This window comes from Paramisgurnus dabryanus, chromosome 4 (genome assembly GCF_030506205.2).
Source record: "Paramisgurnus dabryanus chromosome 4, PD_genome_1.1, whole genome shotgun sequence".
NCBI classification, from domain to species: Eukaryota; Metazoa; Chordata; class Actinopteri; order Cypriniformes; family Cobitidae; genus Paramisgurnus; species Paramisgurnus dabryanus.
In genome coordinates, this window is record NC_133340.1 from 23,387,037 (window position 1) to 23,407,386 (window position 20,350).

General features: G+C 36.3%; 1 protein-coding gene across 4 annotated transcripts in view; it reads right to left on the bottom strand.

Annotated features, from left to right (window-relative positions):
* Positions 1 to 20,350, bottom strand: part of inpp4b (inositol polyphosphate-4-phosphatase type II B) — a 160,791-nt gene that overhangs the window by 67,763 nt on the left and 72,678 nt on the right. For all 4 annotated transcript variants that reach the window (XM_065295211.2, XM_065295210.2, XM_065295212.2 and 1 more), the window contains 3 exons: positions 19,479 to 19,551; positions 12,370 to 12,517; positions 2,514 to 2,644 (listed from right to left, as the gene is read on the bottom strand). In XM_065295211.2, coding sequence (XP_065151283.1) covers positions 2,514 to 2,644; positions 12,370 to 12,517; positions 19,479 to 19,551 — 352 coding nt within the window. The remainder of the gene's footprint in view (positions 1 to 2,513; positions 2,645 to 12,369; positions 12,518 to 19,478; positions 19,552 to 20,350) is intronic.

The following is a 20,350-nucleotide window of genomic DNA, read 5'->3' on the forward strand; positions in this document are numbered from 1 at the left end:
ATGGATCATGAATTTAGGCCATGCACGGCTGGGGAGGATCATGCTGAAGGTATACAGTACACTCTTAAAAAATGTGCTTATGATGCCATTGACCAGGGGCTTTCAAAGTGTGAGGTGTGCACCCCCTGGGGGCGCCAAAGTGGTGAAAAATAAGTCATGTATGCACATTTTACATTACACTGTGCGGCATGAAATTTAAGCAACTTAAAGGAAGAGTATGTAAGAAATGTATATCAATTAATCCTAAAATGGCCCTGATATCTCACTAGACATTTAGAAATCATTTTAATTTCAAATACTAATATCACTAACAAAAGTGGTCAGGCCAGGATATTGTCATTTAAAAAGTGGAGTTGCAGCCCTCAACTGATGTTTATGTTGTCGTTTTGTGTATTGGCCACCAGTTGTGTGATTGCAGTACCAGTTTTGGCCACAATCCTACATACTGTTCCTTTAATCATTCAAGTCAATTCAACCTACTTTTTAAAGTTTTGACTTGTGACAAGTTGATAAAAGTTAGAAAAACATGTTGCTTAAACTTAATTTGTTCAAGTACCATATAAAATGTATGTTGATGTATGTTAAAATCTCTGTCACATAAGCAGAATATAATCGTAAGTCATTGTTTGAGTTTTGAATAAGTTTGTGTTTGCACCGAGAGGCAACCTTTCACTCTTTGATGAAGCCAATACGAAAGTGACTTAAACTGCAATTCATCGACGGGCCACTAGAGGCTGACTCCAAAAGAAAGTCAATTCCCATAGACCTCCATGTTAAAGGCGGGATGCATGATCTCTGAAAGCCAATGTTGACATTTGAAATCACCTAAACAAACACGCCCCTACCCCAATAGAATCTGGACCTTCTTTTGATAGACCTGCCCCACACATATAGCCTAGAAATCTAGACGCACCCTAGCGGCCGCAAAATATATTTGCTGCCAGGGTTTAGTCTAGGCACTCACAATACACTTAACAGCTCCAAAAACCAAAATTTGGTCAGGCCAATCACATCGTGTGTAGCGTCTGTGGGGCGGGCTTAACATGATGACGACAGAGCTGCGACGGTTCCTACTTGAAAACTTCGTTCTTCGTTGCTCTGATTGGTCATAGCGCTATCCTATTGCGTGCAGAGGCATTTTGAGGGACAACCTTATATCCCGCCCCTTGCATTGAGCCGTTTGTGTGAAGAGTTGCCAGACCTTACATCTTGATGTAGGTCTGGCTAACCAGGCTACCACACATACGCAAACCAGGCAACGATTATTTTGGTTTGAAGACACACCCCTCATGCTGATTGGCTACATGTGTGTTTTGGTACTCGGCCCGACTTCCTTTTCCAAAGCGCTTTTTCAAAATTGTGCCATCCGCCTTTAAAATGCCCAACTTTACAGCAGAAAAGATCGCAGCGATTAGCATATAGCAGCGTGACCCAACTTTCAAAAATCCAATAAATTCTTAATGGACCAATTCAAGTCCATGCCTACCTTTTTTCATTTCAGAAGCCATTTAACTCGGATATACGTCACATTGAGGAAAATAAGACAATCGCTACTTCTGTTTCATTGTGACTTTAAACTGTATTTTAATACAGGGTGGGAAATAAAATGTCAGGGTTCCTTGTTGGCTGCTGAGTAACATTGTAACTTAAGCTAAGAATGTGAATCAATTAGAATGCAGAGTTTAACCTTTTGCAATTTGCAATTTAGTTTTGAAGTGTGACAAAACGTAAAGCTACACTAATTGTATCCTTTGCTGTGCACCCAACATGTTTCAATTGCACAGAGGGAATAATCAAAGAAGATGAAGTGCCTCTCATTTGTCAAGTACTTAACTCACTTGATTATGATATATAATGTTTTAAACCATTTTTAATTGAAACGCCACCAAGAAGTTAAATAATGCTATAAACCGTTACCAAGATTCTGGTCATACCACCCACACTTAAAGTACGCAGACAGTTTGAAAGCGTGCCATTAGGAGCCGGCGGAAACGCAGCAGAAAATCACACAAAATCATAATCGCACTAATTTAATCATTCTTGTTCACCTCGTTCTTTTTACTCGATTCAAACATAGTAACTATGGCTACATTGTAATTCACTCAGCTGCTACAATGCGACAACCTTGCAACATTAAGAAAATGAAAAAAAGGAAATAAAATGGCACGCTTAATATACAGTACTGTATGTTACTGCAACAGAGTCGGCAATAAAATTGCCACGCGCCCAACTGTGGATTTTCCTGTTCAACTGGCAACCACGTGAAAGCATTCAAGTTTAATCTTTCATTCAATTTGACAGCTAACAGTGAGCCGCACATAAAAAATTGATGAACTGAGAAATCATGCATGAATGCGGATGAAAAAATTGTTCTTCTGTACGACCGGGACTATCGATCAAGCGCATGCTAAATGCAAATTGCGTAAACTCGCACTGAAAAAAAAACTCATTTAGAGCTGCATGCATGCAAATTAGAGGCAGAATGTTGTGTGTGTGTGAACTTCATCACTTACCAGTAAGTTTCTCCAGTTCAGCGAGTATGTGCTGGTATTCTTTAATGATCTGGTCATAGCGAGAGATGACCTCTTTCCTCATGTTGTCCCAGTGGGGGGAAAGGTCTCCGAGATCTTTAAGTTCCTGTATCCTGTGGGATACAAAAGTTGCATCACTCATCAACATACTGTACACATTTACTGCCTTCTGATATCAATCTTTTAAATGCAACCTTTAATATATACAGTATGGACCTCAAAACTAACAGACGTGGATGTAAACAATACGCAACATTTTTGTCAAATCAACATCAATTTTTGTAACGTTAACTTTACAAAGTAAGTTAAACAATTCCATCTTGTTTTTAGAAATGATGTCAACTTATCAAAACTTATAATAGTAGGTTGAATCTTTTTTTAACTTCATGCTGCATGTTTTTACAGTGTACATATTTTAAACCGTTGCTAATTCGTACAATGTGAATCGTACAAAAACTTACAATTGTCATTAAAAGAACAACAATGAAGCCCCACCCCTAACCATAATGTCGTGGGGCAAATCAACATATATTTTTGTAATTTTAACTTAACAAATTAAAGGTTGTCAACTTATTCTGTCAAAACTTAAAAAAGACGGTTGAATTAACGTGCAAAACCAAGTTGTTTTAACTTCATGCTGCTTTTTTTAAAGTGTGCGAAAATTAATACAAAATTAGCCACCTTGTAAAATATGCACAAATTGCTATAAGATACAGCATTGTTATTTAAGGTTCTTAGAAAAACACATTATTTATGCACCCATTGACATGTGAACAAGCTCAGTTATTCACTCATCAAATGTACTACAGGACTCTCGACATTATGAAGCAAGCAAGACTTAAATACGTGCATTTTTCTCTCCGTGCGACTCTAATTGGCCCCATCTTATATGCTAAGAGGTTACTTTGCTTGACTTGCATTGGCTTTTAGAGAGTAATTGTTGGCCTTGCCCTTCATTGTTGTCGTGTGACGTCCGTAGCTATTTGTCGTACAACTACGGTAGATTTACATGAAACACGGTGAGTTATCTCTCTAAGCAGACGGCGAACGCTTCTTACGGCTCTCATTAAGAAAAGGTTCAGGCGTCTTTCATCGCGGAGGGAATTTCTGAAGGGAACAATGATTAATTTTCATGTAAATTCTCTCTTGTCTGCGTGAAACTTGAATAATTCCAGCAATGTGATTAGAATCTATGAAAGACTGACAGGACGTGCAGAAATCTCTTTTGAAGGAACGAGTGATCATTTTTTTCATTTAAATTTGTTGAAGGGTGCATCTTAATTTATGACAAGCACAAGTGATAAGCGTGAAGTGTGCGTATATAGATTAAAGCAGTAGCGCCGACCTTATCTAGATCTGTTCTGATACAGTCACCTACAGCACAGCAAAGGGGAAACAATGCTAAACACAAATAACAAAATGCAACAGACCGTGTAATCATAAAGAGTAAAGATAGCACAATGTACTGGAAGGAGATAAAGGTGAAAATATCTTTTCTGGTGGATGTCAAAGGCTGTGCATCTAATCAGACTCTGTCTAATTTGGTGCAAATTTATCCATCAGTTGAGAGACGCAAGTCAAATTAGTCACACGTCAATGTGGACAGGATGTGTTAATGTATTACTGCATGCAAGGTGAAATGTTTAAATTACATGCAGGTCCACAGCCAACAAATGAAGAGTTCAGATGTTAAGTGCGTCTGACATGTTTTCTTGAAAATTTAAATTTTTTTTAACAAGCTCTTATGTTTAGGCTCATGTTAAGGGCAATGAAAAGGTTTTTAGTCAGTAATTGGAATGCCTTATTTTCATTATATGCAAATAAAATGAAAATGTTTATGAAGATACTGAACCACACATTAGGGGACGCTGTGATTCATGTGGCTGCCAAAATCGTGTTCGTATTCAGGTCCAAGTACTCACAATAGACTTAAGATTGAATGTGATCCATACATGGTCATTTCCCAATCCCACCCTATCTCACACTTTACTGTCCTTTCTGAATTGATGTAAAAGGCACATTTTGGTCAATATCCTAATATATTTGAGTAAACCTCTTTCAACCGAGTAAAAACGTACAGCTTGACAATTTAAATCTGACTCGCTCAATTTAACGTCTTGACTTATCACTTAGAGAACTTGCCTGTAAAAGGGATGCGACATTTAATGGATTTTGCCAACAAAGCGGTATTTCTGAATCACAATTAATCAGATTTGAGCTTTAGTATTTGATGAACATATAATAAGTGCAGAGAGCTTTCGTGTTTATATTATCATCTCATTTTTGACTATGGTGGCGTTTTGCGGCGTTTGCATCTGAACTCAAATGTAAGCATGACTTATAAATGTTCTGCATGGTAAAAAATACTATCTGAATTCATAAAAACACAAAACTACACAAGATATTTACAGTAGAAATCAAATATTAAAAGTCTAAAGACAATGTAAAAAGATGTTAAATCTAGGGCTGCACGATTCTGTATAAAATGAGAATCACGATTCTTTTGCTTAAAATAAAGATCACGATTCTCAAGAACTTTGTTAATTTTAAAGATGTACAACCCCTGAACATTAGTTTAACATTAGTTTTTACAGGTGCAAAGAATTATGCTTCTGAAAGTGTACATAATATTTAAATTCAGTTAATGTTAATTGTAGAGTGATTATGTATTCATTTTATAATTTTTTTTTAAATATACATTTTAAATTGACATGGATTAACATTACTTTATGGTAATGAGCTATGACTCGGTTCGGCGGACACCAATCGCAAGGCGGAAACAATCGGCAGCAACCAATCGGAAGGCGGAAACCTCCGCTTGAGAGGATTCCAGAGAATGCATTTGAGTATTTTTTGACGCTCTCGCTGGCGGCGTGAACGTCCATCGGGTGAATAAATCTACATGCACGCTTAATCTTCACGCCCACTACACTTGGGCCAAATACAGGAAAACGTAATGTAAGCAGTCAAGTGTTCAAGTGCAAAGACAGCAAGTGTGGTTATTTGGACGCAGCTAATGTTTCCCCCTCTGCTAAAAACCCTTTAGGAAGGGATAAGATCCGAAAAAAGATCCTCTTTTTGGTACTAAAACAACATCAAGGTTCTTGTCGGACGTACCTGCGCATTGCTCTGCATTGTCTTTAATTTCTGTTTCTTTCTGTCTAACTTCTCGGCAAAAGCATCCGCTGTATCAGTGAAGTGAATACGAACACATCTGGCTTGTGCAATAATAAATGTGACATCAAGACGTCATCGCGGCCGCTGTGATCGCGTGATGTCGAGAGAACTGACGAGATTGCGTCTTTCCTCCTTAAATATATAATGCTGGATCAGGATCATTTGGGGGGGTCGAATCAAGATCACAATCTTTAACGATTAATCGTGCAGCTCTAGTTAAACCTAATAGTTTTTTTATTTGACCTTAAAGTTACAATGAAATTAAAAATTAAAAACCTTTCGAAGAAAAAAATATATCTTTTTTTTTTACAAATGACTTATCTGTGAGCTTCATTATTTTTTTAAAGTTTATGTGCCCTCAAAATCTTTAATCAAAAATCAAATCTCATCTCCTCCTCGGAACGATCTCTCTTTACAAGGCATGGCAGGTGGGTGGGGTCCAGGAAAAGATTGCAACGATTAGCAAATAGCAACATGACCCAATTTCCAATGATCCAATTCATTCTAGATAGACGAACTAAAGTCAAGCCCTACCTTTTTTACATTTCAGAAGCATTTTCACTCATGTCATGACGAGAAAAATTAGACAAGCACTATTTCCGTTTCATTGTGACTTTAATATTTTAATGTAATTATTTAAAATATTGTTAGGCCTAAGCATTTTATTCATACATTTAAGACTAATGGAAAGTCATCATCATCATCATCAGTCGGCTGCAAATATTTGTGATTTGCAGGCGTCAACAATCTTCTTCCATTCCGTTTTGTTTCTTGCTGCTGTTTTTATTTCGTCAACTGATGGTGGTATGTCGCTGTTGATCAATTTGCCTATGTACTGCAGGTAGAGAAGCTTTGGTTTACCATGCTTTCTTCACCCGTGTCTTTTGATTGGTTGATAGAGAACGTACTTGTTGATCAGCTCGAACTCTGGTTTGCGCAGACAAAGATCTGCACATCCAAATGATGCAGGATCAAGTTTGGATTAGAAAAACATTGCGCCCAACGAAGATCTTTACTAATCCAAACGTTGCCAGTTGTTTTTTTATGAATAAAGGGAATATAACAGTTTGCGGATCTTTCCTATTTTTATTTGATTAACATTAATACGTAAAAAAAATTTGAACACTAAGCAGGTGTGCACACCAAAGCATTTATGCCGGCGGATGTTTTCAATTGTTTCCAGTGGAAGCACAACGCTTTCAAAAAAGCCTGCAGCTGGCGTTTTTTCTCGCTGAGCGTTGCAAAATATTCAACTTTGTGTGAAAAGCTCAGCTCGCCAATGTCACTATCACAGTGAAGGAGGGGCGGGACAAATATCACAACAACCAACCGGCGCATCGTTCATAGCAATCAAAGTGCCCAGCTGAAAAAAACCTGCCAGTCGGCGTCCGCCTGACATTTTCAGACACTTTTAAAAGCTTTGGTGTGCACACCCTCTAAAGGTTTGTCTCTGATGTTAAACCAAAGTAAAACCAGTTCAGAAGGATCAAATATTTGAAGGTATTAACACATTTTCTGAAGTATAAAGTTATGTATAGTTTCCACTTCAAGGTCAAATGGTGCAAACAGCTATTACAGGAAGAAATTACTGCAGGTTATTTAAAGACGGCACTCCGCATCGTCCTCAAGATACCGAAGGCACTCGAAATGATCTATTCCAGCCTCATTCTCATTGTTAAAGAAGCGTTATCTTAAGAAAATAGCAGAAGAAGAAATTATTCAATTTAATGCCTTCCAACTCCAGAGAACTTTGTGCCGAAGTTGGCGAGCCAAATAAAAATCATATCTGCCACCTTGTTCTGTTCAAAAGCTGGGACTCAAATTGTAATGTAGCTTTATCAGGATGTGACAATAAAAAGAGATTTGTAGATGAAAAAAATGCATGTGAAAAGGAAATCCCGGAAACTTTTGTTTCGATTTTATTGAGGTTTGGAGTGAAGACAGAAATACTGATGTAGGACCGGCGAAAAAACGATATCACAACAGGAGAAAAGTAATAGGCTCTGAAGTTTTGCGGATGAGAGATGAGAACGCTGGAATTATGATCGTGCGTCGTATAGGGAAGCGGTCACACTGAGGCCTTCATTTCATGGTGCGTTACGGCCCCTGTTCGCTTTAAATCACCAGGGGCTTTGTGTCTGCCTTCAATTCCACAATGTGAAGGGAATAGCAATTAATGGTAGATACCTAGAACATATATCCAACAGGCTTACAGTTAAGTGCTTGCTGGTATAACAGCGCTTCATTTAGCTCAACTAGTAGAGCATTGTGTTACCAAAGCAAAAGTTGCAGGTTCAATTATGAGGGAATACGCTTACTGATAAAAACATATGCCTTCAATGCACTTTCAGTCATCTCCCAAATGCATACAATAATTGTGTCTGACCAACAAAATGGAATGCAAATTTGTACATATTTTACGAGTTTTTGTAAGATTTGCTTTAGGCCTGTGACGTTTGGGTTTCATTTCTGTTTTTAAGCTGCACCTGAGCTACAGTAACAATATCACTATACTTTAACATACCTGTAAACATCTAAATGGCTTGACTTGGGGTAAGATCGGATGAATTTTCAAAGAAATTTTGTATTTTATATTTATAAAATACTACATTTGTACATCTTTGCTGCTAATACAGTGCTTTACCAATGTAGTTTCAGCAAATGAGACATCTGGGTGTAGTACTGCCTGTTTTCACAACACCTTGAAATGTGGGTCTCCATTAAATATACTGTTATTTGGTCATGAAGTGAATCAAATTGTGGTTAAACCAGAACCAAACAAAAGCAGATAAAAACAAGCTTAAAGGTGAACGTGGTGCCCAGGCTGATAATTGGATGTCTGGGGATAGAAACGGCTGCTTAAGCTACCTGTCTGTACCCGGGAGAGCAGGTGTGAAGGCCAGTAGCCTCGCTGAATAATGCACACATGATGATAATTGCTTAGCAGGGTCTGACCCACGAGCGCTACAGTCTGGGAATGTGTGTCTGGATGAGTTAATGATCTTAGATTCTTCAACGGCCAAGCACGATTCCTGGTTCGCCTTAAAATGATTTGTTGTGGAGGAAATGCATCTATGCTAATATCTGTCAACTTCGGGGTAGCCGTCGCAGATAATGATGTGAGCCGAGAGCCGTTTTACATGTGCAGGCATCCAGAAACGCAAGGGAAGAGTGAGTTGAAAGAGACGTGAGCATTGTTTAGATGGGAGGCAAAATAAGAATGAAATCTTTTTCATTTTGAATTGTGCTGTATAACCTGAACCTGCAAAAATCTAAACGAAAATAACGCACAAATGGTATATGTTGACAAACCTGATCTAAATCAATTCTATTACTAATCTGAAAACATTTACATTTTGAATTTTATTGTAATACATAGACACACAAGTTCTTTAGCTGGCATTTTAAACAATGTTTACAGCATTGAATGTCTTAAAATTGATTAAAATGTTCCTTTAATTCAAATACGAATTGCAATTTTGTAACCTGACCATTGGATCAACCTAAAAATAAGTTTTTTTTTTAATTAAAATTTCCTCACTTTGAGTGAAAAATTAAGTAAATGTTTAAATATTTTAGGTTTTATAATTATAAGATTTGTTTAAGTTTTTTCATCTTTATTTCTTTAGATGAAACCAAGTAAAGCATTTTTTTTTTTAAATTTAGCTTAATTTTTCACATTTTTTGCCAATTGAAGTAATTTTTTTTAACTCTAATATTTCACTTAAAGTGAGAAATTTTAAGTTTATAAAACATATTTTTTTAGGTATAACCAATTGAAATAGTTTTTTTTTTACCTTAATATTTCACTTCAAGTGAGGAATTTTAAGTTTATAAAACGTATTTTTTAGTTGTAACCAATTAAAGCAATTTTTAAAAGTTTTTTTTACCTTAATTTTTCACTTAAAGTGAGAAATTTCAAGTTTATAAAAGTTTTTTTTAGGTGTAACCAATTAAAATATTTTTTTAAAAAAATGTTTAACCTTAATATTTAACTTAAAGTGAGAAATTTTAAGTTTATAAGACATTTTTTTTAGGTGTAACCAATTAAAGCATTTTTTTAAGAAATTTACCTTAATCTTTCACTTAAAGTGAAACATTTTAAGTTCATAAAATGTTTTTTTTTTTAGGTTTAAGCAATTGAAGTTTTTTTTTATTAATCTTAATATTTCACTTAAAGTGAGAAATTTTAAGTTTATAAAACCTATTTTTTTTTAGGTGTAACCAATTGAAGGTATTTTTTAAAAAAAATGTTTAACCTTAATATTTAACTTAAAGTGAGAAATTTTAAGTTTATAAGACATTTTTTTTAGGTGTAACCTTTAGGTGTAACCAATTAAAGCATTTTTTTAAGAAATTTACCTTAATCTTTCACTTTAAGTGAAAAATTTTAAGTTCATAAAATGTTTTTTTTTTTAGGTTTAAGCAATTGAAGTTTTTTTTTATTAATCTTAATATTTCACTTAAAGTAAGAAATTTTAAGTTTATAAAACATATTTTTTAGGTGTAACCAATTGAAGTATTTTTTTTAAAAAATGTTTAACCTTAATATTTCACTTAAAGTGAGAAATTTTAAGTTCATAAAATGTTTTTTTTAGGTGTAAGCAATCGAAGTATTTTTTTGCTTTAATTAACCTTAATATTTCACTTAACTCTTTCACCGCCAGCGTTTTTTTTAAAAGTTGCCAGCCAGCGCCAGCGTTTTTCATGATTTTCACCAAAGTTTAATGCCTTCCAGAAAATGTTCTTCTTTAAATATATAAACATACAATATACCAAATGAAAGAACAGACCCTCTGCTTTCAAACAAAAAAATCGTTTCATCCTACCTTCAGTAGTTCTTTTGTAATCAGCTTTTGAATATGGGTAGGTTTCTGCAAAACACCACATTTTGAGCAAAAAGCAGAGATAATTCCATTTTTGTGACTGACTTTTCATAGAGATCCCATTCAGAGCGATCTTTAAAACAGACACGGACATGCAGCGGCTTTCCATAGGGCAATACTTCCGGGTTTAAAAAGTTGCGGAAGGGTGGATAATAGCGGTATTGCGGAAAGACGGAAAATCTCGTCATTGGCGGGGAAGCGTCTTTTCTTAATTGACGAGATATCTCGTCAATGGCGGTGAAAGAGTTAAAGTGAGAAATTTTAAGTTTATAAAACCTATTTTTTTTTAGGTGTAACCAAATTTTTTACCCTAATTTTTACTTAAAATAAGAAATTTTAAGTTTATAAAACATATTTTTTTAGGCGTTACCAATTCAAGTAAGTTTAAGTTAAGAAGAGCAGCCTTTACTTTTTACAGTGAATTTGCAAATGTCTTGATGTTAAAATTGTCACTTAATTCGAATGCACACGCAAATTGTTTGTATTTTCGTTTCCACGATTGAACAATGTCTGACAAATTTTGAATGAAAAGGCAAAGTTAATTTGCCATTGTATGAATTACATGCGCATAATATTAGGAATGAAACTGGAATTTAGGACATTTTTAATTTTACTCTCAACATTGCGCACCCTTGTTTACCTACTAGGGATGCTAAACAATTAATCGCGATTAATCGTTAGCAGAATAAAAGTTTTTGTTTACATCATATATGTGTGTGAACTGTGTATAATAAATTTGTATAAATAAATGTACACACATGCATGTATATGTTTTAGAAATGTTTACATGTGTATATACATTTGTATATTTATGTATAATTTATATTATATATAAATATAAATACTTAATATATACATTTTTTTTCTTAAAATTATACATGAATGTGTTCATATTTATATATATACATATTTATTATACACAGTTTACACACATATGTGATGTAAACAAAAACTTTTATTCTGCTAACGATTAATTGCGATTAATTGTTTAGCATCCCTATTACCTACATTCTCAGACACACTGAGCACTCATACATGCTTACGGAGGGCGATGCTTTTACGTCTGAAACATTTGGTGAAAAAGCAACCTAGAATGGCTTCATCTGAATAGCCCACGAGCTGAGCTAAACACACAGAGATCTTAATAAACATCAATGCACTTTGTTGGAGAGCATTATTTACTGCTGTGCTTTATAAATCTTGTGACTGAAGGTTTCTTCCAGCACGCGTTTGTTCTTTTCACCTTGCGATTCCATGTAGCTCAATTCACTTTCCATTGATGAGATGGAGAGAATAGAAATGAAAAGAGAGAGGGAGATGGTGGCTGAGTTTCGGCGTATGGGCACTCGGCTTTGAAGTGTTAAACATCCTTGAATAATTTAACATAGGCTCTAAGTATAGCTCTAAAACAGCCATTTCCATCTTCGAAATAAACCCTTGCATGAGAAGCACATCGCATCTCGCTTTCACTGGCTTTTGTGTTGCATTCGGTTTTCCAAACAAATCCATTTTCATCCTGGCTTATTCCCAAAACATTTTCTTTTAGAGTGGGAACCACCAGAGATCTTACGATACAATATAGTCATCATACTTGTGTAAACCTAATTTTGTGGTTTATTTTACAAATGACTACGTCAATCTCCTACCCTCCTCGAAACGATCTCTCTTTTTAGGTTCAAACTCGTGACCTCTTGTTTACCAGCCCAGATAAAACCTGTCCTGCCCCTTCTTCAATACTTTTGGTTTTTCAATCATTGTCCTTTTTCAGGTCTCACCTGCAGGTGTCCTCCTCAATGTAAAGGCTGATAAGCTGTTTGGGGATGCTGAAGGACAACGTACACTCAGCCATCTGCTCTCGTACCAACATCCATTTACTCTCCACCGTCTGAAAGCGATACACCTTACATATTGCATTCTTAAACACTGTGAGACAGAAAGAGAGAGAAAATATGTTAAGTTTTGAACAACATTACTGTAATGTACATTTTTAAGGTGCACTGTAACTTTAAAAGTCTTCTAGGAAATACCACATCTGTGCTATGAAAAAAGCACACAGGCACATGTGATGAATGTTTAAACTAAAGCCTGTCAGCAAACCCTGACGTAAGAAGAAGAGTTTCTATGGCAGCGAGTCAGAATTCAGGAAGCGTTTCACATTCTTATCAGAAGTAAGGCAGCAATGCTAACAGTTATTTCCTCAACTCTTGTCACGCTTCACTGCAAGAGCAACAGAGTGGAGATCTGCAAGTATTATGCAAGCATTTATTTTTTAAACAAGCTTCTTCTCATGCTCCCGTCACTTTAAACAATGCTTTTACCATCTGTGCGCTTGCAGAAGGTTAAAATGGGCAGGTTTGAAAACTTTCTGCAGCATACAAATCAACAATCTCAATTCATTTCTTTCAAAATTGTAGTTTTGACTACCATTAGAGTTTAATATGCTAAATTGTTGGCTTTGAACTGGTCAGACTGGGAGACCAGCCAGCCAACCAGCTGGACCAGTTTAGCACCAGCTTTACCAGAATGGAAAACCAACTAGGCTAGGCGAGGTGTCTAATCAGATTATACCAACTATTGTAGGCAGGGTTGTAATAAAAATGTTTTCAAAAAAATCCAAACACATACTGTAAATGTTTCCCTAGAAGAATGGACTACACAAAGTTTACATTGGTTTTCCAGCCATTTTATAACTGTATAATAAAGCAGAATAAGCAGAGTAAAATGTGAGGTATAATAGTGAAGAAAAAGAAGCAAAAAATGAGGTATAACAGCAAGGAAGCAAAAAAAATTGAAGTAAAATAGTAAAAAAAGCAGAGTCAAATAACGTATAACAGCGAGGAAGCAAAAAAAGAGCTATAACAGTGACAAGGCAAAAAAATGAGGTATAGCATAGCGGAAGCAAAAAAGTGAGGTATAATAGTAAAAAGCAGAGTCAAATGATGTATAACAGCGAGGATGCAAAAAAAGAGCTATAACAGTGACAAGGCAAAAAAATGAGGTATAGCATAGAGGAAGCAAAAAAGTGAGGTATAATAGTAAAAAGCAGAGTCGAATGATGTATAACAGCGAGGATGCAAAAACTGACATAAAACTGCGAGGAAGCAAAAAAGTGAGGTATAATGATGAAAAAGCAGAGTCAAATAAGGTAAAACAATGAGGAAGCAAAAACAAAATGAGCTATAACAGTAAAAGTGAGGTATAAGAGTGAGGAAGCACAGTAAAAGTGAGTTATAAGAGTGAGGAAGCACAGTACAACTGAGGTATAAGAGTGAGGAAGCACAGTAAAAGTGAGGTATAAGAGTGAGGAAGCAGGATAAAAGTGAGGTATAAGAGTGAGGAAGCACAGTTAAAGTGAGGTATAAGAGTGAGAAAGCACAGTTAAAGTGAGGTATAAGAGTGAGAAAGCACAGTAAAAGTGAGGTATAAGAGTGAGAAAGCACAGTAAAAGTGAGGTATAAGAGTGAGGAAGCACAGTTAAAGTGAGGTATAAGAGTGAGAAAGCACAGTAAAAGTGAGGTATAAGAGTGAGAAAGCACAGTAAAAGTGAGGTATAAGAGTGAGGAAGCACAGTACAACTGAGGTATAAGAGTGAGGAAGCACAGTAAAAGTGAGGTATAAGAGTGAGGAAGCACAGTAAAAGTGAGGTATAAGAGTGAGGAAGCAGGATAAAAGTGAGGTATAAGAGTGAGGAAGCACAGTAAAAGTGAGGTATAAGAGTGAGAAAGCACAGTAAAAGTGAGTTATAAGAGTGAGGAAGCACAGTAAAAGTGAGGTATAAGAGTGAGGAAGCACAGTAAAAGTGAGGTATAAGAGTGAGGAAGCACAGTAAAAGTGAGGTATAAGAGTGAGGAAGCACAGTAAAAGTGAGGTATAAGAGTGAGGAAGCACAGTAAAAGTGAGTTATAAGAGTGAGGAAGCACAGTAAAAGTGAGTTATAAGAGTGAGGAAGCACAGTAAAAGTGAGGTATAACAGCAAGGAAGCAAAAAAGTGAAGTAAAATAGTAAAAAAAGCAGAGTCAAATAACGTATAACAGCGAGGAAGCAAAAAAGTGAGGTATAATAGTAAAAAGCAGAGTCAAATGATGTATAACAGTGAGGATGCAAAAACTGACATAAAACTGCGAGGAAGCAAAAAAGTGAGGTATAATGATGAAAAAGCAGAGTCAAATAAGGTAAAACAATGAGGAAGCAAAAACAAAATGAGCTATAACAGTAAAAGTGAGGTATAAGAGTGAGGAAGCACAGTAAAAGTTAGGTATAAGAGTGAGGAAGCAGAATAAAAGTGAGTTATAAGAGTGAGGAAGCACAGTACAACTGAGGTATAAGAGTGAGGAAGCACAGTACAACTGAGGTATAAGAGTGAGGAAGCACAGTAAAAGTGAGGTATAAGAGTGAGGAAGCACAGTAAAAGTGAGGTATAAGAGTGAGGAAGCAGGATAAAAGTGAGGTATAAGAGTGAGGAAGCACAGTAAAAGTGAGGTATAAGAGTGAGAAAGCACAGTAAAAGTGAGTTATAAGAGTGAGGAAGCACAGTAAAAGTGAGGTATAAGAGTGAGGAAGCACAGTAAAAGTGAGGTATAAGAGTGAGGAAGCACAGTAAAAGTGAGGTATAAGAGTGAGGAAGCACAGTAAAAGTGAGGTATAAGAGTGAGGAAGCACAGTAAAAGTGAGTTATAAGAGTGAGGAAGCACAGTAAAAGTGAGGTATAAGAGTGAGGAAGCAGGATAAAAGTGAGGTATAAGAGTGAGGAAGCACAGTAAAAGTGAGGTATAAGAGTGAGGAAGCACAGTAAAAGTGAGGTTTAAGAGTGAGGAAGCACAGAAAAAGTGAGGTATAAGAGTGAGGAAGCACAGTAAAAGTGAGGTATAAGAGTGAGGAAGCACAGTAAAAGTGAGTTATAAGAGTGAGGAAGCACAGTAAAAGTGAGGTATAACAGCAAGGAAGCAAAAAAGTGAAGTAAAATAGTAAAAAAAGCAGAGTCAAATAACGTATAACAGCGAGGAAGCAAAAAAAGAGCTATAACAGTGACAAGGCAAAAAAATGAGGTATAGCATAGAGGAAGCAAAAAAGTGAGGTATAATAGTAAAAAGCAGAGTCAAATGATGTATAACAGCGAGGATGCAAAAACTGACATAAAACTGCGAGGAAGCAAAAAAGTGAGGTATAATGATGAAAAAGCAGAGTCAAATAAGGTAAAACAATGAGGAAGCAAAAACAAAATGAGCTATAACAGTAAAAGTGAGGTATAAGAGTGAGGAAGCACAGTAAAAGTGAGGTATAAGAGTGAGGAAGCAGAATAAAAGTGAGTTATAAGAGTGAGGAAGCACAGTACAACTGAGGTATAAGAGTGAGGAAGCACAGTACAACTGAGGTATAAGAGTGAGGAAGCACAGTAAAAGTGAGGTATAAGAGTGAGGAAGCACAGTAAAAGTGAGGTATAAGAGTGAGGAAGCAGGATAAAAGTGAGGTATAAGAGTGAGGAAGCACAGTAAAAGTGAGGTATAAGAGTGAGGAAGCACAGTAAAAGTGAGGTATAAGAGTGAGGAAGCACAGTACAACTGAGGTATAAGAGTGAGGAAGCACAGTAAAAGTGAGGTATAAGAGTGAGGAAGCAGGATAAAAGTGAGGTATAAGAGTGAGGAAGCACAGAAAAAGTGAGGTATAAGAGTGAGGAAGCACAGTAAAAGTGAGGTATAAGAGTGAGGAAGCACAGAAAAAGTGAGGTATAAGAGTGAGGAAGCACAGTAAAAGTGAGGTATAAGAGTGAGGAAGCAGGATAAAAGTGAGGTATAAGAGTGAGGAAGCACAGTAAAAGTGAGGTATAAGAGTGAGAAAGCACAGTAAAAGTGAGGTATAAGAGTGAGGAAGCACAGTAAAAGTGAGGTATAAGAGTGAGGAAGCACAGAAAAAGTGAGGTATAAGAGTGAGGAAGCACAGTAAAAGTGAGGTATAAGAGTGAGGAAGCACAGTAAAAGTGAGGTATAAGAGTGAGGAAGCACAGTAAAAGTGAGGTATAAGAGTGAGGAAGCACAGTAAAAGTGAGGTATAAGAGTGAGGAAGCACAGTACAACTGAGGTATAAGAGTGAGGAAGCACAGAAAAAGTGAGGTATAAGAGTGAGGAAGCACAGTAAAAGTGAGGTATAAGAGTGAGGAAGCACAGTAAAAGTGAGGCATAAGAGTGAGGAAGCACAGTAAAAGTGAGGTATAAGAGTGAGGAAGCACAGTAAAAGTGAGGTATAAGAGTGAGGAAGCACAGTACAACTGAGGTATAAGAGTGAGGAAGCACAGTAAAAGTGAGGTATAAGAGTGAGGAAGCACAGTAAAAGTGAGGTATAAGAGTGAGGAAGCACAGTAAAAGTGAGGTATAAGAGTGAGGAAGCACAGTAAAAGTGAGGTATAAGAGTGAGGAAGCACTGTAAAATAAATAGCTAAATTTAAATGTCTTTTTGTCTTTATTAGGGGTGTCCTCGACTAAGGATTTACATATTCGAATCAGAATTGTCGAATCTTTCCATAGTCGACCGATAGTCGAATCATCTATGTTTGTGTGCATGGGTTGGGAGGCGGCCAGACCAGGTACAAATTGGTAACTTTTTCTTTCACAACCAGCACACATAAACAACTTTCTGATAAAGTGACCAAAACTGTCTTTCAAGTAATAAACGAAGACAAAACTGACGATGCATTTATATATATTTTTAAAGGTAAAATGTAAGGCAACATTTGTTTAATTATTCCTCATAACATTTTAAAGCCACGATCTAAAGAACATCACACAAAAATACATTTTGATAACTAAACCAAAAAAAATAACAAAGGTGATCCTGCCTTGGAAACTCCGGCTACAATTCAGTGTTTTTATTTAATTTGGAGATAGCGCGTCAAAGCAGTCATGACCAAAAAAACCCGACAAATGAGAAATGACAAATAATTTGTGATTGTGACTGTAAATGATAAAAACCTAATCTTTATATACAATTCATTAAACGTTAATTTATAACAAGAAAAACACTGAAATTAATGATTTTATAGACACTACGCATTATTATTTAGCACAGAAATACCTGCTTGCTTGCTTTGACTTTGATCATCTCTGTATTAACTTTAGATACAGAAAGACCGGATGATATTATTTATTTTAGGAATCTCTTTGCTATCATTTGAAAATGAACATCGCCCGACCATAATATTAAATCAAAAGAAAGACATGTCAGGCAGAAATAGGTTCGGTGCAGATAGTTTCCGTTTTATCACCGAAATAAATAAAACGGCTTACCTGTTTTGTACTTTTGACAAGATAACACCTCTGTTTTAAATACATTTTAAAAACTTATACTCGTCGAAAAACATTCGTTTTTTAATGTTTAGTTTGATGAACTCCTAAATATGAGATGCAGAGCACCTAACCCGTTCGGTTAAATTACATGCGCAAGCATATCCAGCACGCAACAGCGCAACATCGATACAACGAAAAGCTATCCAAAATTTACATACTTAAATTAGATCAGAATTTACGTTTATAATAAATACAATTTTTTAAATAAAATAAGGTCAGAAGTAACAAAGTGCAGAACAAATATGCAAAATGCCTCAAGTGCACGGAAACAAAACACAAGCCAAATAGTTAAATCAGATAACCCAAAGTGATTTATAAATAAAATAAAATATAGAAATTATTAAAAGAACGAAAGGCATAATATAATTTGCCAGCTTTGTCTTTTAAATGTAGAAACAAAGAGGCAATGGTTTATTAACATATAAACCTCTTATGGACGTGTAGCCCGGTCACAGAGGTTGTTGGATTTATTAACGCATTTTAAAAATATTTATTGAAAGCTGCTACTTCACATATTATTTGCAGCATTATCATAATATGCAGTATATTAATATATTGTGAGAAAGCTGTTATGTGTGAAATCAGATAATGTGTGCACCCATATACGGCCAAAATTGAATGATCCTAATTTCATAACACATCTCCGACGATTCGACTGTGAGATTGGTAGTCGAATCAGGCTTCTCCTATCGATGCATCGAATCTTCGACTATTCGGGGTCACCCCTAGTCTTTACCTATTCTCCCAATAAGGTTTACACTGCTTCATTACCCAAGGCAGTGGTCCCTAAACTGCATTTACCCTCGAATCCAACGATGGGGATTCACATTGAGTTTGTATATTTCTCAGAGGTTAAATTAATTTGTCAAACAACTAAAGCCAATATAAAACAAAAAAAGAGTCTTAAAGTACCATACATACACACTAGCAGAAGAAATTCTCCATAACATTAAGTTCGGCTTCCATAGAAACGAAGTTTAAGCCTCTTTGTTAAACTAAAGCGGAGGAAATTAAAACAAATGTCACTCACAATGCCGAAGCACCCCCATCAATCCCACAATCCACCTTACGCTGGCACTCAACCACCAGAAACAAACTTAAAACTCATCTGCGCACAAAACCAAAGACTATACATACTGGTCAATGGAAACATGGCTTTTTAAAAATGAACATATAGAAGTAAAAAACAGCTCAATTCGCATCGATATAAACAAAAATCGCAAAGCTAGGTAAGTTAGCCCAGGCATTCCTTTCTTATTGATACTGTAAGTACAGCTGAAGGGTGTATCAACACAACTTTCATGAAGTAAAATCACTAAATGTTTTCCTTCCGCCGGAAAAACTAGTCCCTGACCGACTGTAAACAGCAATATTAAGTAGCCAATGGTGTGAGTTTGAGGTGGGACTACAAGTTCGGCTGACCAGTGGCAGATGGGGGAGTGTTCAGAGCAACCATAAAGTGATAAACTACAAAGACAAAGATAAATACAACCAGACACAGCACTATAGTAAAAGAAACCTGCAAATATGAAATAATAATTACTCACCACCATCATTCATTATTGGTCCATTATCTTTGTCATTAACTGTTCCATGTGATGACTCATACACCAGCGTGCACTGTGGGAAGAAAACAGAAAAATTCATTCTAACAGCAGTCACTTTTCCATTTTTATTTGCAATCAGCTTTTTTACAACACGCAATATAGCCATTGCAGATGATGTTCAATGAAACTTATTAATGTCTTCTTGTTTTTGTCTTTAGGGCACCAATAAGCATGCCAACAGTGATTGGCACACCAGATGAGAAACCCTTTACCCTGAGGAACCCACCCTGAATTGTAATGCACATCAGCAGAATAACTACTAACCATCCTAAAGTTAGCAATAGCCAGTGACTCTCTCTCTCTCTCTCTCTCTCTCTCTCAGTGTGTGTGTCTGTCTATCTGTCTGTCTTGCACGCACGGTGTGCGGTCGTTTGATAAGCTGTCACCTGCACTGGCGCTCAGATAATCGAGGGTTTCTCTAAGTATCCCAGAGCGCCAATGTCAGCGATACAAGAGCCAAGAGACCCTAACGCCAGCTCAAGACAAACACAAATCCTCCATCAACTTCATCAAATCTGACCTGCGGCATGCACGCCCCAATCACTTTAAATTCAGACTCCGCACCGGAGTTTAGTGCCTGACGGATGAGTCTTCACGTCTCATTACATCAAATGAGCCTGGAAGAGTTTTGAGACACTTCTTGGCACACAGCTCCAAAAAAAAGACAGTTGGCTTATAGCTATTCCAAATCTGCACCCTTTACACTACATATGCACTACATTAAGTGTTATTTTAAAAGTTTTAGTAAAAAATGTATTGCAATGTTGAGCAGAATTCATGATTTAAGAATTGCAATGCTGGAATTTTCTTTG